Source organism: Rhineura floridana, chromosome 7, assembly GCF_030035675.1.
Source record: "Rhineura floridana isolate rRhiFlo1 chromosome 7, rRhiFlo1.hap2, whole genome shotgun sequence".
Taxonomy (NCBI): domain Eukaryota; kingdom Metazoa; phylum Chordata; class Lepidosauria; order Squamata; family Rhineuridae; genus Rhineura; species Rhineura floridana.
In genome coordinates, this window is record NC_084486.1 from 47,842,386 (window position 1) to 47,864,246 (window position 21,861).

The window sequence follows — 21,861 nt, forward strand, 5'->3', positions numbered from 1 at the left end:
GAGCGCACCAGTGCTCTAACTGGTAACTCCTTGACTGACCCTTAACTCCCAACTCGCTTGGAACCTCCAGCCAATCAGAATTTACCTGATCAGGCGCCATCTACTAGTCTTAAAGGGATTGTCTCTCTCTCCTCTCTGTACCTGCATCCCATCCCTTATCTAAACACATGAGTCTGGGGAGTCTCATTTTAAACTGTTAACTGATCGTTTTTATATCTTTTGGTTTTCAGTCATGTGTGTAATAGGCTAACTAAACAAGTGATAAAGCTGTAACCAGTGTTTGTTTTTAATGAAAAGTGGCCTTAGGAGATTGAAATTCTAAGCGTAGGAGTGGGGGCCAGGAGAACATGCTGGGCTCTTTCCACACCACCAATTGTTTTTCTGCTCAAAATCACAACCATCCACCCCTTAAGCTGCCTTTCTCCCATGGGGTTAGATGCGTATTTTACCTTAGAAAGTGCTATGGTCAGTTTACTAAGGAGTTTTGATTCAACAGTCAAAAAGGAAGGAAGACAGAGAGAAAAGCACCACAGGAGAGCCTTCAGCTATCCATAATAGCAGCAGGGGGTGGAGATTCAATCAGAGATCATTGGTGTGAAAACAGAATGTTACAAGTACATCCAGTATTTCACATATGAAAAATGGGACATGCTTATCATACCCCAGTTCTTATCCTAAGGACCACTTACACCACCACATGCCATATTCAGTTCCGCTGTGCAGTATCCTGTCCTCTGTTGGTTTAAAAGCCGAGGGAGCCAACAACCAAAAGAGCATACTGGGGAAAATATAACTGTCCCATAACAGGTTATCAGTTTTAAAAATACGCTACAGCAGTTGTAGCAAGGGTGAATTAATGCCTTAAGAAGTCATGCCCAGGAAGTTACAGTGATGTGTGCTAGACACAAGACCCATGCATTCCCCACTTATAACTTCTAAAGATCCTGGTAAGAGAGGTGAAATGCCAGGAAGAATGACAGTCCTAACATTTTAACAAGATATTCTGAGCAAGGTGTCCTTTGGTCAGATCTGGCTCCAGATTTGGGGGGGGGGCTGCTGCCCCTTGGTACCTCCCCAGCATCAACAAGTGATGACACCTCTTTCGCCTGCCTCTCCTGGCCACATACCCCCAGGCTTACCCAGTGGGAGCCATGGTGTTGTAATAGGGCAGGAGAAAAGTACTTGCTTGTCTCCTGGCCGATGTCAGAGCCACCTCTGCCACCATGTAAACATTTAAATAGGCAGGGGCGTGTACCGTGCAGGAAACGGGGCAGCCTTCAGCCTCTTCCTCCTCCTTGCGTGCATGCTTGTGAGTGGGCTTACTCAGTGGCTGTGGCCCTGTAAAAGGGCCAGGAGTCAACCTACTGCTGACACCGAGTAAGCCTGATTGTGAGCAAGCATGCACGAGGGTCAGCTGTAGCAGCACCTCTACCACCTGCCTGCCCTCTTGGGCCCTGCCAGAATGCATGGAACCCGACAAATGGCCCAACACGCCAGGTGCTGATGTCAAGCATGCCTCTGGTTCTCCCGCAACACCATCCTGGTGCTGTCCTTCAGTCTGCTGCTCAGAAATACCAGGCGAGGTGCCTGGAACCTCCATCGCCATCTTCGTTTTCCCAAAACGCTTCTAGACCCTGGAGCAGTTCATGCTGAGATGGGCCCTGGGGTAAGGTGTAACGCATGGACTGAAGTAAGGATATGCTCGCAAGTCGAGCCCCCAATGTCTTCGCGCCTGTCGCAGCCTCCCGCCCTTGGTCCGGTTGCACAGAGGGCGTTTCTTCTCGCCTTCGCTCGCATGCCGGTAGCTTGCTCCGCGGAGTCAGGGACCCGCTTTGTCAGGATTCCCAACCGTGCGGAGGGTTCTAGTCGCGTTCAAGCGATTGCGAGAAGAAACTCCCATGCAACACAGGAAAGGTTAAGCGAACGTGAGTAGAAAACTCCTGCAGCCCTTCCCACGCACCACGGAGGTGAAGCGCGCCAGGATGATGCGCAAGGGGACGTCAGAGGCAGGGCTTGCGTGCGTGCCGCTGTCCTTTGGTCCATGGATAGTATTTACACGTCCAGGCAAAGGGCTGAATACGCCTGTAGTGTCTCACTGTGTGCATTTAAAATAGGAAGCTACTTTTAAGAGTAACGTATGTCCTGAGAAAATAGGCAAAAATGAAAGGAAGAACATCCACATTGCTGGGGATGGGAACAATGGCGCTTTAGGTCAGATCTCGACCAATAAACCAAACATCAACTTAATGAGATGGACAATAAGAAAGTAAAGATGTATAAAAGTCTGAAGAGAACTTGAATGAGAGCTACGTATTTCGATTAGGTGGAAAAGTTTGTCCCATAAGAATGTTATCTGTCTTCAGCTTTGCTCTAACAACAACTTCCCACCAAAAACGCTGTCGTTCTGTCTTTTCTGACCCACCCCCATTAGAACATTTCGGTGTGGGGCCTTGGGCCCAGTCATTTCCATTATGCACATTGCTCGTAAGAACAAAGGAACAAATGGATCAAGGTTCGGGGGAGCGGGGACTGCTGCCTAACAGTGTCATGTGACCAGCTATCTCTGGGGTTTGCAACCGTCAAACTTTAAGCGGGCCTGAGTCTCCTTCACTATTCATGTGGAGGTCTAGGTTACCTAGCAACTGCTTCCAGCAGCCATTTACATTGCTTTCTACATTTCATGCCAGCTGCCGTTTCCTTGTAAAAGTTTCTGAATTTTTAGCTATTTCAGGCTTTTCTTTGGGTGCCTGCAAGGGCACAGCCTACCCCGGAGTGGAATTCTGAAGTGGTATAGTTTCCATTCTATACAATCCTGCAAGGCTGGATCCTTCATTCTTCAGCATTAATAGATGTTCAGGACTTCAGTTCTGTACCAGCACAAGTACTGCACTTCTTCAGTACCGGAACATGTTCCTTCACAAAACACGTGTCAGGTGAAATGCTTAGGGCATATTACTCAGACTCCAACCCTCAATTTCTATATCAATTCTAAAAAACCTGATCATCCACTTCACTGAGTGTGAAGTTGGTCACTTGTTGTTTCAAGGGGTCGCTACTTTTTATATGCTGTGAAAATGGCTTAGATAGAAAGTCATCTTTGTTGTATCAAGATAATTAAAAGCTCCCCTGATGAATGACTAATATATAATGATGATGATTTTAAACAGTGTTTGCCTTCCATTAAAACACAAGCAGAATAAGGCAGGTGTAAGTCTCCTTTCAAGGCTTCTAGAACAAAGGTAAACTTTACTTACAATATTTTTCTGACGGTTCTTATTATACGGAGCAATAGCTTTTCCAGTTCAGCATACTCATATTTGTTCTCCAGCATCTGCTTCAATGAAAAGGCAAAGTTGGCACATGTGTGTAAAGGCAAGCACTGTTCTCCCTATTAAATCAGGGAGGTTTTTAGGTAGCTCCCCACTTGCAATGTCAAATGGAACACTGCACCATGTGATTTATCTGCATGTATAGATCAGCAGTAAACCTTAGCGCTGAAAGCAAATTCTGAGAGCTTGACTGAACTCTTGGAATTTGCCACTGGGTAGTTTTTTAAAGGCAGATTTTAAAATGTAATTGCTGGCCTTCACTTGAGATAAACTGACAGGATAAACTGAAAGGACTGTATACTATATAGGAATTAGAAATGTGAGCACCACTTAGAAATGTGATTAAGTGGTATATAAATGTCTTAAATAAAATAAATATATTTTTGTTAAGGTAAGCTATGACAAATATTGTGATATATAATTAGTGTGAAACAGTATATGTGAAGTTCCAAGAGCTCAGAAAAAAATTACAACAGCCTGCAGATAAATTGCCATCATAGCTCTAAATGTAAGTACCAGCAACTGTGATTCAGTCTATGTGCATCAAGAACATTTTGACTAAATATGTTGTGGGCGAAGATGAATTTGCCTGAGAGTGGGAGAAGAAACACATAGTACCCAATGGAAAGAAAGTCTCCTTCAGTATTTCTCAAAGGCTCCACAATGCAAGTGACCTGAGAAAGAAAAAGCAATAGCTTATGTTGACACTTCTATTGGCCCATAAATACTGACTGTTAGCTCTTTCAAGCATTTGACAATAGGCTGGTACATAAACGCAACCAAGTCTGTATCAATGGCTAGGTTCATTAGGATGGAAGGCTGTAACTCAAAACAGGGTGGAGAGAACTTCAGTGTTTCCCCAGGACTGGGGAAAGTCTTGTAAAGCCATATGGGAGCTAATAATGTGTGCTCAGTTCACCTCCCTTATTGGTACCATTCATTAATGCATCCTGGGATATGGTCTGAGGATACATACATGGGTATAGTTAGTGCCTGGATGAGAGACTGCCTGGGAGACATATAAAACTACTAAATAAATACATGAATAACCATTTTTAAAATGTGGTTTTGATGACATTGTCCAAGACAGACAGCAGAAATTACGAGACTGTAATGAAATAACAAACTCAGGTTGCTGTAAAAGAATTTCATTTATTGTCATCATTAACCTAATAATTATGCCCAGTAGCATCTATCCCACCACACACTTGTACAAATGTTAGAGATCTCCTAAATATAGAATAACCTGAGAATATAGAAGAAAATGAGTGAATTTAGACAGGACAATTCTGCTATCTTTTATTAACTGAGAATTAGTTACTCGACTGCAGGTAGGGAAGAAACCACCTGATGTAACAGAATGGTTTACTTAACAGCTGGAGCTCATCTACCATGAAAGGAAGGCTATGTCTTTCATGTTAACCTATGTTTTCTAGTGTATACCCTCAGTCTCTTGATTAGCAGCTGCTGCAGGTTTAGTAGGAATGAGTAAGTTATACATCCCATAAAGCCCCACTGCTGCATCCTGTCCCCCACCCCATCCTGTCCCAAATCTTTGTCCATACACTCAAACATTTCCCTTCCACTTGCCCCTCTTCATTCCTACCTTCATCCATTCCCAACCCACAATATTTGCCTTCATTCCTTCCAACCCTATCCCTGTCTAGACTCTCTGCTGTACATGCCTGCTTTACCCCCTCCCCCACCAGCACCCCATTCTTCTCCTAATGCTCCAAGTTCAGCCATTCCAGAAATTCACAAAGAAGTTACACAGTGAATGCCACTTCTCTTCACAGTAGGCTTCTACCACGTCTGCATTGAGCTCTGTGGGCTGCTCAGTGCCTCCTGTGACTGCTGTAGGCCACCTACTGGGTGGCTGGGCTGGGGCCACTGAGGAGCTGAGGCCTCCTTTCCTTTTCCCTCCTTTGTGCCGCTTGTCTGGGGCATCCGCCTTTGGTGGGCTGCTTATCACCCTATCCTTGGGTGCCTGAGGTGGCTTCTGTGGAGCTGGTGGTTCCTTGGCACGGCCCTTCCCCTTGGATCTGCCTTTAGCAGTCCCCTCAGTAGCCACCAGGGCATCAGTGCTGGGAGTGGTGGGTACCAGGTGTAGCTGTGCTTCTGATGTTCCCTTCTTGCTGGTACAAAGCCTGGATTTGAGGGGACTGCTGTCCTGGCATGGGTGGGGCTTCTTGCGGAGCTTGCCCAGGATCTGCTTCCAGAATTGACGGCCTTTGGAGCTGTAGGCAGTGCACAGCTCTGGGTGGCCCCGATAGATGCATTGCTGCCTCTTGCTGCTCTCCTCTCCTGGCTGGTGGCAGCTGAGCTGGAGTTCGGTGGCTTCTTCACTGGAGATCAGCTGCCAACTACACAAATGTTTGTCACGGGTAGAGAACTGTCCGGACTGTGCCCAGGGGGAGGAGGGCATTGCTTTTTCACTGCCCTCTTTGATCTTCCTGCCAGGAGTTCCTTCCAAGCAGCTCAGGAACAGAAGAGTAAGCAGAAGTGTTTGGGGGAGCCTCATTTCCTGAAGTCAGTGGAGCTGCTGACATTTATCATTCAGAGCATCTGTGACAGAAGCTCAGGCGAAAGGCCCCTCTACATTTCCAAGGTCCTATGGAGGAGCGAGACAGAGACTGATCAGCAGTGGACCAAAGATGAGCAGCAACAGATAATTGCAAACAATGTGTTCTTCTAAACCCATTGTGTGGCATAATGGTTAGAGTGTTGGACTACTACCTGGGAGACCAGGGTTCGAATCCCCACATAACCATGAAGCTCACTGGGTGACCTTGGGCCAGTCACTGGCTCTCAGCCTCAGAGGAAGGCAATGGTAAACCCCCTCTGAATACCACTTACCATGAAAACCCTATTCATAGGGTCACCATAAGTCAGAATTGACTTGAAGGCTGTCCATTATTATTAATATAAACCCATTGTGTGACACTCAGCAGTGGGCAATGCCCCCAACAGGAATAATTTACTCTCCAGACAAAGCAGACACTTGTTATGTTTATTATGCATGTGTACCAACTTTTTATTCTGTATTCACAATAACAATCTTAAGTTGATGCCAACTTGGTATTTTGTATTCATAACAACATCCAAGGATACTCATTGGGTGTCATGCATTTCGATCAATGGTGGACTATTCCATAACTAGTAGAACTCCTCTGCATCTTTTGTTTTACACATAGAAAGAATAAAACTTGGCATTCTTAAGTAGAAAGGCACCCTGTGTCTGCATTCAACAGAGAAACTGGGGTCTACAATGTACCATTTCTGCTTGTGTGCCATTCATGTGGCTAAAGTAAATTCCTTGACTATATTTTTTAAAAATACAAACACACCCAAATACATTTAGGCTCAATCCTATACTTAGCAATAAGCACCATTGATTGCATTGTTAGGATTGCATTGTTAGGTGGTTTTCTCTATCAGATTTCTTTCTTTGATACCAGAAAAGTTATAAAAAGGGGTTTTGTAAATGTTCTTTTCTACTGGCGTGTTCTTCTCTTCTCTTTCTCCCTGCACTCCCCCCCCCACATTTAACAGATTGCAAATAACAATCTCTTCCCTTTTTCTGTTCATGCATCTCCCAAATGAAAAACCATCTCTTCAGCTCTTAAAACACCATGAACCTGTTGGTAAATTTGGACATGAGGTTATTGCTAGCATGATGCAAAAATACCCCACCCAAATATTTTTCATTGCAGCATCAAAGACACTGCATGGTAGGACCCCCAAACCTATCACTAAGCTAAATTAAACATTTTCAGTGTTGATTCCCCCTCCCTCCCTTCTGGTTACACTTACCGCTAATCAAGAGAGGCAGGGAGCTCCACAGGAGAAATGAAAGCCTGCATGTAGGATCAGTCTCTGTTAGAGGGGTGTACAGAGGATGCATGTGTTATCAACAGCTCAGGAGGGGCCAACCACAGCCTATGCCCCTCCCCAGTCTTATGCATGCAAACACACACACTCACTTGCCCACAGAAAGAGAAGGAGAATTGTGAAAAACAAACCTCCTTTCAGAAAGAATTATCTTGTTCTGCTCTTTATGTACCTATGGGCAACATATTGAATAGTTAAATAACTGTGATCCCACTACTTGCTGACAGAATTGCTACTGCTGACGTCTGCTCTGTTTAAATTTGTCACTGCAGCGTTAGCTGAGCTCTTTTGTTGTTGTTATGTGCCTTCAAGTCAATTACGACCTACGGCGACCCTATGAATCAGTGACCTCCAACAGCTTCTGTTATAAACCACCCTGTTCAGATCTTGTAAGTTCAGGTCTGTGGCTTCCTTTATGGAATCAATCCATCTCTTGTTTGGCCTTCCTCTTTTTCTACTTCCTTCTGTTTTTCCCAGCATTATTGTCTTTTCTAGTGAATCATGTCTTCTCATTATGTGTCCAGAGTATGATAACCTCAGTTTCATCGTTTTAGCTTCTAGTGATAGTTCTGGTTCAATTTATTCTAACACCCAATTATTTGTCTTTTTTGCAGTCCATGGTATCTGCAAAGCTGTCCTCCAACACCACATTTCAAATGAGGTGATTTTTCTCTTATCCGCTTTTTTCACTGTCCAACTTTCACATCCATACATAGAGACCGGGCATACCATGGTCTGAATGATCCTGACTTTAGTGTTCAGTGCTACATCTTTGCATTTGAGGACCTTTTCTAGTTCTCTCATAGCTGCCCTCCCTGGTCCTAGCCGCCTTCTGATTTCTTGACTATTGTCTCCATTTTGGTTAATGACTGTGCCAAGGCTAAAGTAATGACAAGAGAAGATTTATGTAACTTTAGAGTTGACAATGAGCTGAGCTCTATTGCAAAGTAATTCTCGCACAATATACCTTTTCAAATAGTTCTTCGCGCTAAGATGGCCATTGTGGGTTATGCTCCGTATAGGCTATGGGTTTCATTTGTTTAGACTAGAGTCTTTTGTAACGTTTCTTATATCTCATAAATGTTTTGTAATGGATCCAAAACCAGACAACTTTAATGACAACTGTCTGTGGAAAGTTTGGAGTGGTGAAATGTCTGTTCATACCACTTTTAGAGAGAGACAGTATAGTTTTGTATGATGGGCAACCAGATTGAATAAAATTGTATAGAAAACAGCCACACACTCAGGCTGGATGTTTTTCGTGTTATATCATCAATCATCATCACCATCATCATAATGTATTATTTCAGCTCAAAGGACTTCTAAAGTGGTAAAGTGCATATTAAAATGTAGGATCTTTATATTTCCAAGCTATCCTCCTTCAGGTTTTTGTTGGGTTAGCAGAGAGCTCCTCACACACCCCATCCACATCCCATATTTCATTTCCAATTGACACAGACAAAGATGGAGAAGTCTACACAAATTGCCTAGTTCTCCCCACCCTCTTTTTACCAAACTGTAGGGAAGAGGATGAATGGGTCCCCTTCTAATATTTTTCCAGTACTTACAGAAGTTGTTGGAGAAGGTGTGGGTGTGGGTGTGTGCGTGTGCATGCAGTACCCCAGGCAATCTGTATAAGAACTGCTGAAAAAAAGATTAGAACAGCTTGTTCACACATTACACTGAACACAGGTACAAGCTATTTCATAAGTATTTTGTGGGGGAAAGAAGAGAGTACATTTGTTGGCTGATACAACCAAACTATCATGTGCACAGATACACTAACTATACACTCATTGAATGTAACATGTGAGCACCCCCAAAAAGATCTGTCTGTTCCCTTCCCTGCTGATTATAGCCACTGTCCTGAACATCACTCTCTCCTTCCTCACCCCCATGAGCGCTCTCTCCTCCTCTGCCCTCCTTCCCCTTTCCAGGTGGCAGTGATGGCAATACACACAACTATTATTTTCTTTTAAACTTTATACAGAGTGGATGTACTGTTGCTGAAGCAAAACTTCAAACAGTTGTCTCCACTCAGTTCTGAGAATGCCTCTAGATCCACATAGAATCAGAGGCACTCTGGGTAGATGAGGACTCCAACCCTCTGGAGATATGCTCCAGGTGGCAGTACGCCTGCTCAGTAAAGAAGAAAGAAAGGATGCAGGATTACTGTTGTCATTTGGAGACACACCTGCCTGCGGGATTGTGGGGACAAGGACCTGCACCTTAGTGGTGCCACTTCTAAAAGTAACGGTAAGGTCTGCACTTTTCAGAAGATCTTTTAAGTAGCAAGGGTAAGTTATTGGAAGGCTACAGACCTTGATAAAACACCCTCCGTGGTGCAGAGTGGTAAGTGGCAGTAACGCAGCTGAAGCTCTGCTCACAGCCGGAGTTCGATTCCAATGGAAGGAGGAAGTCGACTCTCCGGTAAAAGAGGTCGAGGTCCACTCAGCCTTCCATCCATCCGTGGTCAGTAAAATGAGTACCCGGCATATGCTGGGGGGTAAAGAAAGGCCAGGGAAGGAACTGGCAATCCCACCCCATATATACGGTCTGCCTAGCAAACGTCGCAAGACGTCACCCTAAGAGTCGGAAATGACTTGCACTATAAGTGCGGGGACACCTTTACCTTTACAGACCTTGATGCTGGGTGGCTGCTGAAGTTTTTTTTTTAATTTCTATTGCAGTTTATATTATAATTATTTATTTTTTACAGTGAAGCTTTGAGGGCACATAAGGCCAGCTCCCTGCTGAAGCTAAACAGGGTCAGATCTGGTCAGTGCCTGGATGGGAGACTGCCTGGGAACCATATACAGTATAAGCCGCCTTGGGTTTCAATCATAAATAAATAAATAAATACATAAATACATAAATAACTCAGAAATTACTAGCCCAGGGATAACCAATGTGGTGCATTCCAAATGTTTTGGGCTACACCTCTCATCAGTCCCAGCCAGCATGATCAATTGTCAGGGATGATGGAAGTTGTAGTCCACATCAACTGAAGGGCACTACGTTGGCTATGTCTGTTCTAGCCAATTAAAATTGTGTTAGCCTGTCTGCCCCTACATATCTGTGTTAGTCATTTTTAGCACATCACTGGCCTTACAAGGGGTGAGGGGAGAGAGAGATTGAGAGCTCTTCTCAAATTTAACAAGTTTCATAGTTGCCACAGGCTACAAGTGATCAAACTGGTGTTTATTTATAAGTCAGTGATAATGGAACTTTAGGGCGTTTTAGATTATCTGTAGGTATTCTTTTGAAAATTACCCCAATTGTATGGGGAAAAAGAGATACGTTTTAAATAAATATTGTCAAAGCATTACATTTATTTATAATCCAACTGAATTAATACAAAGGATGCACAAGTTGTTATAATGTTCTCATCAGCCATTCAAAAGAGAAATTAGAGACAATAAAATTTTCAGCATGAAGGAGACACCTAGTGGCAGTTTTTCTAAAAGACAGGTATGCCTTCTCTACTAATAAATGTATGGAAAATATAGAAGAGTGGATACTGAGATTATTTGTACACATTACTCTTTGCACTCTGAAGACTTAACAGTTTTAGAACAACTGAAAACAGCATAAGATATAGAATGTGAAGCATTCTGATTACTTGAAATGAATTATTCTGAGAAGCTGTTAGCTGCCTTAAGTATTTAGGTTCTGATCAGTTGAAAAGATAAACAAACATAAATAAATGAATGTGTAAAAGTAACTTCAGAATTCACTCTTTGTGTCGGATTTCTCTGTGTAATCTGGTTGAATGGTATCAGATCATGCATAGATTGGGCATGTGCAGAGCCTTTGCACAAGTAATTTATACCTGCATAGACTCTATGTACCAAGGCATGGTAATGCTTGGATGGGAAGAAGGGTCTTGCAGTCATGATCCTGATCCCCTTCCACATTCTGTAAGTTATATAATGTTTGGAGTGGTGGACTTAAGAATTTCTCACAACTTCAGAACTCACAGCACCCCATCTCATGCTGCAGATGAGGTGCTGTGGCAGAAAGAATGTGTCTTGCATCTAGATTGGGTCTGCAACAGACATGAGACTTAAAGCCACTGGTGGCTAGTGACCATTGGGACTCATAGGACAGAAGACAGGAAGCCACAGCCTATGAAAGTCAGAGCTAACCAATTCTAGTTTTTTCTCCCTCCCCCTATCTGCTAAGTTCTGCAAGGGCAACACTGAGACTGAGGAAGGAAAGTGACAGGCAGTACTACCCCCTGGACTGGTAATAAGCAAGACTGCAGGCAGGTGGGAGTGGGGGTAGGTGAAGGCAGAGTTAGTTTGGTGGAGCAGCCTCCACTGCTTAAAACAAGGACTTTCTAATTCAGATTTCTGCAGCACAATCCTAAGGATGTTTACTCAGAACTACTTGCTTTTATGGTGTGTGGGGCTTACTCCCAGGTATGTGTGCATAGGATTGCAACACTTACCTAGGAGAAAGTCCCAACTTATACGTGGCTAGGGTACACAGTTAGGCCTAGCTGTTTCTCCCATACTGGACTGCTGCCTGTTCCTGGACAGTGGCAAAATCACACCAATGGGGGCCTGCATATGGATTGTAGCATACACTCAAATAGTACAGTCTCATACTGGGGGTACAGTTGCCAACTGGCTGACATATGACCTGCCAAACCAGGGGTGGGGGATGTTTTTTTTTCTGTTGATGACTGCATTCCCTCAGGGGCAATCATGCTTGGCTGTGGGGGTGACCAGAGCTGGCATTAGGTGGAACTAAAGCCACCACACACTCTTTCCCTCTCTCTTTTTATTTTTGATTGCATATGCTACACTAGTGTGTTGATATGAAATCGCTAGGAGTGAACAGTGATAGCCAAATGCACTTTTTGTTTGTTCTCTTGTTTATGTTCCAGAAGGGAGACAGAGTTAGGGTCCTCCAGATGGCTAGGCTTGGCTACCTTTACCTGTGATGCTCTGACTGACAGACTTCCGTCGCAGACTGATATGCTTAGGGAAGCTTATCTGCCCCTCCTCCTTCTGCCCTTTTTCTTCTTCTCTTCTTCAACTGTCCGACAGAGAGGAGATACCTTTGTCTCTGCTCTCTCCCTCCTGAGCCATGAGGGCAACTCCCACTACTTAGTTAGATCTAAGTATTCATTTCCTATCTACTATGTATTTCTATAAATAAAGTAGCTTTTCTTATTTTACTAAGTCTTAAGTCTCAGTGATCTCAATGCAGGGAAAAGCCTGCTACTTAGGTAAACGCACACACTGGCACACACGCATCTCAGACAGTTGATGATCTCTGCTAATATCTATACAAATTTACATAATTTTAAGCTGTGCAAAGTTGATGTACATCAGTCATTAGAGGCCCAAAGGCCAAATAAGTTCCCTGAGAATTTTATTAGTTAGCGCCTACCTTCTTGCCCAGAGAGGGGAATTGGATCTGGCCGGGAAGCCAATCAGCTGATCAACAATGCTTGCAGAGAGCCATGTGCAGTGCTTTGAAGTCCCTATAATGATCAGCTGATTATCACGGCTTCAAAGTGCCATTCACAGCGCAGATGCTGTCAATCAGCTGATCAACTCTCCAACAGACAAGCAGTTGGTTCTGCACTCAGGTCTTGTTTGTGAGCTTCCTATAGGCATGTGGTTGGCCACTGTGAGAACAGGATCTGGACTACACGGGTTTCAGCCTGATCCAGAAAGACTCTTATGTTCTTAGTAGCCACGTTTTGCCACCCCAAACAGTCAGTGACCAACATTATGAGGAGGTTATTTTGAAACTAATAGGCAAAAAACCTTGTGGTTTAAGAACATACCTATAGCCTACAGATATTTCTATCAAACTTTTAAAAGCAGGGAAATTGGGCAGCTATAGTGAATGTGCCAGGGGAGCAGGAGGGTTGACCTCCATATGGTACTGCCCTACAAATTTGTCAAAATGCAAACACAATTTGGGTTGGTCTTTCACAGTCCAATCAACTTCTTGCATAGCTTGGAAGAAAGGATGGGAGCAGGAAGGAGGGGTAGGGGAGGAGAAGGACAGGTTTGATCATTTGCATGTTTATTGACTTCAGTGGGATTTACTCCCATGCAATCATGCTTTGGATAGGTAAAAATGACCTGGGGGGGAGGGAGGGATGCTGGATTTGGCAGGGAAGGAGGAAGAAGGAAGAGGGGAGGGGAGGAGGAAGGGAGAGGAGAGGGGAAGGAGGGAAAAGCCAGGTCTGATCATTTGCACATTTATTGAGTTCAATGGGATTTACTCTCATGCAATCATCCTTAAGATAGGTAAAACTTACCATGGAAAGGAGGAGGGGCAGAGGGGGAGGGGAGGGAGAGGGGGGCAAGAGGGAGGTGATAGGAGGGAGGAGAAGGGAGGGAGGAGAAGGGAGGGTGGGTTTGATCAGTTGCATTCTTTTTGAGTTCAATGGGATTTATTTCTGTGCAATCATGTTTGAAAATGGAAATGGACTGCCTTCAAGTTGATCCCGACTTAGGGAGACCCTATGAATAGGGTTTTCATGGTAAATGGTATTCAGAGGTGGTTTTACCATTGCCTTCCTCTGAGGCTGAGAGGCAGTGACTGGCCCAAGGTCACCTAGTGAGCTTCATGGCTGTGTGGAGATTCGAACCCTGGTCTCCCAGGTCATAGTCCAACACTGACCCGGGGGAGGGGCAGGGAGGATAGGAGGAGGTGGAGGGGAGGAGATTGGGTGGGTGGGCACTGGGCAGAGGGGAAGCCCCTTTCCAAAAGAAAAACATGGTGAACAGTATCATTGCTTTTCAGCCTTTCCCCCACCTTTTTATTCTACAGCAGGCACATTTAGCCTCCCACCCAAATTTAAACCAAAGCTGTCCCTGGCCACATTCACACCAGACCTTTATTTGACTTTGGACAGTCATGGCTTCTCTCAAAGAATCCTGGGAAATGTAGTTAGTGAAGGGTGCTGAGAGTTGCTAGGAGAGGCCCTGTTCCCCTCAGAGAACTTCAATCAGAGCGGCTGACTGTTAAACCAGTCTGGCCACTGGAGCTCTCTCAGGGGAATAGGAGTTTCCTCTCAGCACCCTTCACAAACTACACTTCCCAGGATTCTCTGAGGGAAGCTATGCCTGTCTCATGTGAAATCAGCTGTCTCACGTGAAATCAAAGTCTGGTGTGGGTGTGGCCCCCTGATTAGCCAAGCCAAGCAGCTGTGAATCTGGCTTTTAGAACACTGACAGTTGGTTCTTACAGAGCATGCCCGACACTATCATTCAGTTCAATGCAAAATTTCTTAAATTAATTAAAACTCAGCCAGGCATTTTTTAAACTTTTAAACTGCAGAAGATGAAGGTCAGAGTATGGGGCAAGGTCAGTAACAGGATTACCGGTCCTCTGTCAACATGGCTGATTTTTAATGAATTTCAACAGATTATGAGACCTCTAAGAGAGAAAAGTCCAAAAGGGGTCTGGTTTTTCCCCTCTCTCTTTAGACTTTGAACTCTTGATTCTTTCTGACTGTTTTGTTTTTCACCATGAATATTGAGAGGGTTGTTAAGCAAGCATTTCTGAGTTCAGGACTATAAGTTTTGTAAGGTTTTGTTTTGAAATGAGCTTATGGGAAGGAACATAATGGCATGGGGGGAATTTTCAATTTAACATTGCAGAATGTGAAAAATCCACGTTGGCTATAGTAATAGTATACAGCCACTCTTGTGGCTGTATAATACAGGATGGATTGAAGAGTGATTAAGAACCCACAGTTCCATAGTGCAAACCTAACAATGGGAGGCTATTAAGATTTTCCAAATACTATCTGGAACTAACAACAAACCATTTCTTTCTTCACTTTCTGCTAGCATCTAGTATGACTACCCAAAAATTAAAAAAACACCATAAGATTGTCAGCTGAGGACATCTAGCTTCAAGTCTCATTTCAGTCAGAAAGCTCACTAAATCAGGGGTGTGGCTAATGTGGAACCCTCCAGATGTTGCTGGACTACAACTCCCAACATCCCTGATCATTGGCCTTGCTGGCTGGAGCTGATGGGACTTGAATCCTACAACATCTGGAGGGTAATAGTTTCCCCATCTCAGCATCAGGTAATATTATAGTCATCTAGACAGCAGACACATGGACTTTCTTCTACCAAAACAGATGTTCAGAACAGCTGCTGGAGTCATGCACAGGGGTCAGAAGGCACAGGAACACTGAGATAGTAGAGAAACTAGGAAATGTATTTGTATGACCAAGATAAACATATGTGAAGATGTATCAGGAGAAGGGAGCAGGTGGAATGATGGGGATGTGTGGAGGTGGAGATATATTCACAGCCTTTTTTCTTCTTCCCACAGACCTCACAAGTTGTGAAGATCTAAATCAAAATTGAAACCTGTTTGCTATATTGAGGTGATATACATGATGATGACCAGAATTAATGAATAAAAATGTTCTAGCAAGAAGAAACCTAACTGCCAACAAAATCTTTAGTTGCTTACTATAAAACCTGTTCTAAAAAAGATATCTCCTGTAATGAAGGCTCAGAAGTTCAGTGCCACTGAGGATGTGCAAAATGAAGCAATTGAGAAAATGTGTTGAATACTCATTGCATTGTTGGCACAAGCTCAGACCCCAATCAAGGTGATCAGGGTCAAACTACAAGTGTAGTTCTGCCCCTGAGTGCAGGGTTATGTTTTGTTTTTCCACAAATTGCCAGTGTGGGGGCCTGATCTAGATCAAGACGCTAGCATGGGGATAGGCAGCATTTCATTTCACTGAGGGCCTGTATACATGGGACCCCAGATCCACATTAAAAATGCTGCTTTTTCCATCGCGATTGATTTTGACAGTTCACATACTTCTGCCCTCGCTATGAATAAATTGGCTGTTTATCTTTGTAGCATTCACACGCGTGTGCGTTTATTGCTATCAGTGTTTCCTTGTTGCTGCTCCTGCACATTAGCATGTTAACTGCGGAGGCGGGGAAGGGGCGGTGTTTCCCTAAACGAAGGAATAGACGCTTGAAAGAAAGGGAATCGCTCCCACCCATGGCTGTTAAGCTGTCCCTGTGTGAGATTGGTGTGCCTTTGGCACCCCCGGACAAGCCTCAGCATGCATTCTTGGAAACATTGAAAAACCCCAAACAATTATCTTTAGAGAGACATTAAAAGCAGCTACTAAAGGAAGCACTGACCGTTTAATATTATCGCTCTCTGTGAGTGGAGCAGATGCTGGATGAGTTGCCAAGGCAGCTCCCCTTACCCCAGCGGCGCCTTTGCCAGCCTCCTCTCGCCGTGGCTGCAAATTGGGCGCATGCATCAGCCCGATGCGGGGAAGAGATCCAGCTTTGGGGGGGAATGGAGGGATGCTACGAGGCAGAAGAGGTCCTCCACACACACACTTTCTCACACTCTCTCGCACACACACATGCTAGATGTAAACAACAGCGCCAAAACTACAACTCCGAGGAAGGAATTTTACGAGCTCCAGCCCTGCTACCCTCGATGAAGGGGTGGGGAATGTGATTTTGTTTAAAGGAGCAGGGGAGGAAATGTATTGGGGGGAGTAAACGGGAGAAAGGAAGGCGAGAGCAACCGGGAGTTGCTTCTTCAACCGCAGCAAACAAAATGATGTCCCGAGACAGTTAAAGGGGTGGAGAAAAGGGAGGATCTAATGGCGAAGAAACTGCGCAGCTAGAAAAGGCGCTTAAAAGGTAATACACAGTAGAAACAGGTGCGGATTTTAAAAGCAAATGCTGGTTTTTATCACATCCATTTAATCCGGAGTTAAAGGCAAAAGCAGTAGTATGAACACGCGTTGGATAAAACGTCAAGTAAACGGTCCAAATTAAAAGGATCTGCAGAAAGCAGCGGATGCACATTTTTTGGGCATGTAAATAGGCCCTGACACCTTTCTTTTTCTTTTTTTACAATGCAAATTGCAAGTGCAGGCTCCCCCAATCCAGACTGGGATCACAGTAGAAGGCAAAGGATTAAAGCTCTTCTATGCTGCATGCTAGGGTCCAATCCAGATTGGGACTCCTGTGTTGGCAATTTGTGGGGGGATATCGGCTGCCATTTCAGGATCAGTCATAAGAGGAAAAGAATCTGTGTCCCTTTCTCACTCCACTGTACTAATTGACTTTCTGTTGTGGGTATGGGAGGGGAACTCAATACTCATACTGCTAGCATCAACAATGTATATTTTATACAGCTTCCCTAACATACACATATTATTTCCTATGTTAAGAATAGGAACATGAGAAACCGCTTTGTACGTCTCATGAAGCCCCATGTTTGTGTGGTACTTTTCAAAACACATCACTCTCTCTAACAGCAAACTCAGGTGGTAAGTGCTGACAGAAATGCAACCAAACCAGGGCCAGTAAGAAACAACAGGGAACTATCAGCATGCTGGGCGGAGGGGGGACCCTGAAGTATGAAAAAGTACACAAAAGAAAAAAACTGAAAGGAGCAACATACCCCTCCCCTTACCCCCAAAGCCCCAGCCCAATGAGGAGAGAGCATGTTCAGTAGCCATGGAAAGCTGAATATCATTTGAAAAGGAAAAAGAGGAAACAGGAATAGAAAGCCTTGCATGAGCATCTCAGCTTATAGTATCCTGAAAGAGGGCATTGCCAGGTAGCTGGTACCCTGAACATGAGCACTCTTGCTAGGAGGTGAGGACACACTGAAACATTTTGCTGCAGTTCCAACTACTTACATAAACTGAATCTAGTGGAAACATCTGCCTATTAGGAAACAAAACAGAATTATTGCCCCCGCTTCATTTATTATTATCCTATGCTTCCTAAAAAAAAACAAAGGGGGGGAGATTAGAATAGTGTACTAGGTTCTCTTCCCCACCCCTGCCATTATCCTCACAACAACCCTGTGGGGTAAAATGGGTTCGGAAATAGTGACTGACCTAAAGTTACTTAACAAATTTCATAGCTGTGAGGATTTGAACCCAGTTTTCCCTGGACCTGAACAGCTAGGGAGAAGGAACCAGGAGGAACCCTGGGCTCCTTCTTGGAGGATGGGCAGAATATAACAACAACAACATCAACAACAACATAATAATAATAAAAACAACAACAACAATAATACATGAGCCAGCCAATCAGTGCTGCACACTGCTGAATTTTGAGGCAATATTATGAGTTTCTCTGATCTTGGCTACAAAATGGTTAATTTGACTAAAACCCAAATAAGGGACCATTTATTACTTTTGCTATTATGTTTTGTTTTTACTCCCAGTTTTGTGTCTTTTTGCTCAGCTTAGTAATTAGTATTACATGTCTAGTTTATGTTCAGATGCACTTTGAGACAGAGACAAGGAACAGTGGCATATTATGGCTTAGGTGTTGATAGGTTTCTTGACAAGAGGTTCATTCTGAGCTCAAGTGAAACAGATGGATGCATCATTGCTTCTCCTAGCAAGAATCACTGCTATTTTAAAACAATACAATGCGCCACAATGGTACATAATTTAGGGGCATATATTGAAACTCTAAATAACTACTTCTGGCGTTCTGTTTCGATAATCATAATCATTATACAGCCACATTTTGCATTCTGCAATGTTAAATAGAAAATACCCCCATGCCATTCTGCTACTTCCCATAAGCTCATTTCAAAACAAAACCTTACAAAACTTATAGTCCTAAACTCAAAAACGCTTGCTTAACAGCCCTCTACGTTCTCATGGCCAATACACAAAAACTCAGAGAGAATCTAGAGTTCAAAGTGGAAAACAAGAGGGGAAAAACCAGACCCCTTTTGGACTTTTTTCTCTCAGAGTTCTCATAATTTGTTGAAATTAATTAAAAATCAGCCATGTTCACAGAATACCTGTAATCCTATTACTGACCTTGTCCCATACTCTGACCTTCATCTTCTGCAGTTTAAAAGATAAAAAAAAATGCCTGGCTGATTTTTAATTTGTTTAAGAAATTTTGCATTGAATTCAATGATAAGCCCGGGCATGCTCAGTAAGAACCAACTATCAGTGTTCTAAAAGCCAGTCTCACAACTGTTTTGTTTGACTAATCAGGGGACCACACGCACACCAGACATTTTTTCCACTTTAAACAGTCCTGACTTCCCCCAAAGAATCCTGGGAAGTGTAGTTTGTGAAGGATGTTAGGAGATTCCTATTCCCTTGACAGAGCTCCAGTGGTCAGAGTAGTTTAACATTCAGCCCACTTCTGGGGATTGTACCTCTGTGAGGGGAATAGAGATCTCCTAGCAACTCTCAGCATCCTTCAGAAATTACACTTCCCAGGATTCTTTGGGGGAAGCCATGACTGACTAAAATGGAATAAATGTCTGGTGTGGATGTGGCTAGTGACAGATTTTGTTTAAATTTGGGTGAGAGACTACACATGTCTGCTGTAGAATAAAAAGGTGGAGGAAACCCTGAAAAACAATGATACTATTCACAATGTTTTCCTTTTGGAAAACAAAGGGGCTTTCCCTCTACCCAGTGCCCACCCATCCAATCTCCTCCCTCCCCTCCTCCCTCCCCCTCTCCCCTTCCTCTTCCTCCCTACCCCTATCCTCCTTGCCCCTCCCCCAGGTCAATTTCACTTATCTAAGCATGATTGCACAGGAGTAAATTCCATTTAAAAAAATGCAAATGATCAAACCTGCCCTCCCTTCCTCCTCCCTCCTATCCCCTCCATCTTTCCCCTGTCCTCCTCCTCCCCTCCTCCTTCCCCATGGTCAGTTTTACCTATCCTAATCATGATTGCACATGAGTAAATTCCGTTGAACTCAATAAGCATACAAATGATCAGGCCTGCCTTTCCCTCCCTCTCCCCTCCTCCTCTCTCCTCCTCCCCCTTCTCCCCTCTCCCTCCTTCCCCTCCCCTGCTCCCTCCCTCCCTTCCACATGGTCAGTTTCACTTATCCTAAGCATGATAGCGGGGGAGTAAATCCCATTGAACTCAATAAGCATGCAAATAATCAATCCATTCTCAGCAAACTTGCACAGGATCTCATTTTCTACCTCCTGGATTAAAAAGCAGAGAAATTCACTAATAGGCAAAAAAAAAACCTGAATGATAGTGTCGGGCATGCTCAGTAAGAACTGTCAGTGTTCTAAAAGCCAGATTCACAGCTGCTTGGCTTGGCTAATTGGGGCCACACCCACACCAGACTTTGATTTCACTTGAAACAGTCATGGCTTCCCCCAAAGAATCCTGGGAAGTGTAGTTTGTGAAGGGTGCTGAGAGGAGACTCCTATTCCACTGACAGAGCTCCAGTGGCCAGACTGGTTTAACAGTCAGCCGCTCTGACTGACGCTTTCTGAGGGGAACATGGCGTCCCCTAGCAACTCTCAGCCCCCTTCACTAACTACACTTCCCAGGATTCTTTGAGAGAAGCCATGACTGTCCAAAGTCAAATAAAGGTCTGGTGTGAATGTGGCCAGGGACAGCTTTGGTTTAAATTTGGGTGGGAGGCTACATGTGCCTGCTGTAGAATAAAAAGGTGGGGGAAAGGCTGAAAAGCAATGATACTGTTCACCATGTTTTTCTTTTGGAAAGGGGCTTCCCCTCTGCCCAGTGCCCACCCACCCAATCTCCTCCCCTCCACCTCCTCCTATCCTCCCTGCCCCTCCCCCGGGTCAGTGTTGGACTACGACCTGGGAGACCAGGGTTCGAATCTCCACACAGCCATGAAGCTCACTGGGTGACCTTGGGCCAGTCACTGCCTCTCAGTCTCAGAGGAAGGCAATGGTAAAACCACCTCTGAATACCGTTTACCATGAAAACCCTCTTCATAGGGTCTCCCTAAGTCGGGATCAACTTGAAGGCAATTTCCATTTTCAAACATGATTGCACAGAAATAAATTGAACTCAAAAAGAATGCAAATGATCAAACCCACCCTCCTTTCTCATCCCTATTATCCCCTCCCTCTTGCCCCTTCCCTCCCCCTTCCTTTGCCCCTCCCTGCCCATCCCCATCCCCTTCCAATCCCCTCCTTCCCCTTCCCCCTCCCCCTCCCCTGCCTCCCTGTCTTAAGCATGATTGCACGGGAGTAAATACCATTGAACTCTATAAGCATGCACATGCTGCCCTGCCCTCCCCCTTCCTTTGCCTCCCTCCAATCTGCTCCTTCCCCCTCCCCTTCCTCCTATCCCATGGTCAGTTTTACCTATCCTAACCATGATTGCATAGGAGTAAATCCCAGTGAACTCAATAAGCATGTAAATGAACAGACCTGCCTTTCCCCTCCTTCCTCCTCCCCTCCCCTCCCCTCTTCCTTCTCCCCTCCCCACTCCAGTCCTCCCTCCCTTCCACCCGGTCAATTTTACCTAACCTAAACATGATTACCCAGGAGTAAATCCCACTGAACTCAATAAACATGCAAATGATCAAACCTGTCCTTCTCCTCCCCTCCACCTCCTGCCTGCTCCCACCTATCTTCTCCCCTCTGCCCTTCCTTCTCCCTCCCTCCCCCCTCCTCATCCCCCATGGTCAGTTTCACGTATCCTAAGCATGATTGCATGGGAGTAAATCCCACTGAAATCAATAAGAATGCAAATGATCAATCCATTCTCAGCCAATTTGAACAGGATCCCATTTTTACCTCCTGGATTAAAAAGCAGAGAAATTCGCTAATAGGCAAAAAACCTTGCAGTTTAAGAACGTACCTATAGCCCAC

At 44.4% G+C, this 21,861-nt stretch overlaps 1 protein-coding gene across 2 annotated transcripts; it reads right to left on the reverse strand.

Annotated features, from left to right (window-relative positions):
• Positions 1-4,492: 4,492 nt before the first annotated feature.
• Positions 4,493-12,668, reverse strand: FGFBP3 (fibroblast growth factor binding protein 3). 2 transcript variants are annotated; one of them, XM_061634349.1, is made up of 4 exons: positions 12,624-12,668; positions 8,789-8,864; positions 7,143-7,205; positions 4,493-5,940 (listed from the first exon to the last, which is right to left on the reverse strand). In XM_061634349.1, the coding sequence occupies exon 4, from the start codon at positions 5,848-5,850 to the stop codon at positions 5,068-5,070; it is 783 nt and encodes a 260-aa protein (XP_061490333.1). In that variant the 5' UTR covers positions 5,851-5,940; positions 7,143-7,205; positions 8,789-8,864; positions 12,624-12,668; the 3' UTR covers positions 4,493-5,067. The 2 variants fall into 2 exon arrangements, with proteins under 2 accessions (XP_061490333.1, XP_061490332.1); XM_061634348.1 differs by lacking the exons at positions 8,789-8,864; positions 12,624-12,668 and having other exon boundaries at positions 7,143-7,245.
• Positions 12,669-21,861: the final 9,193 nt, after the last annotated feature.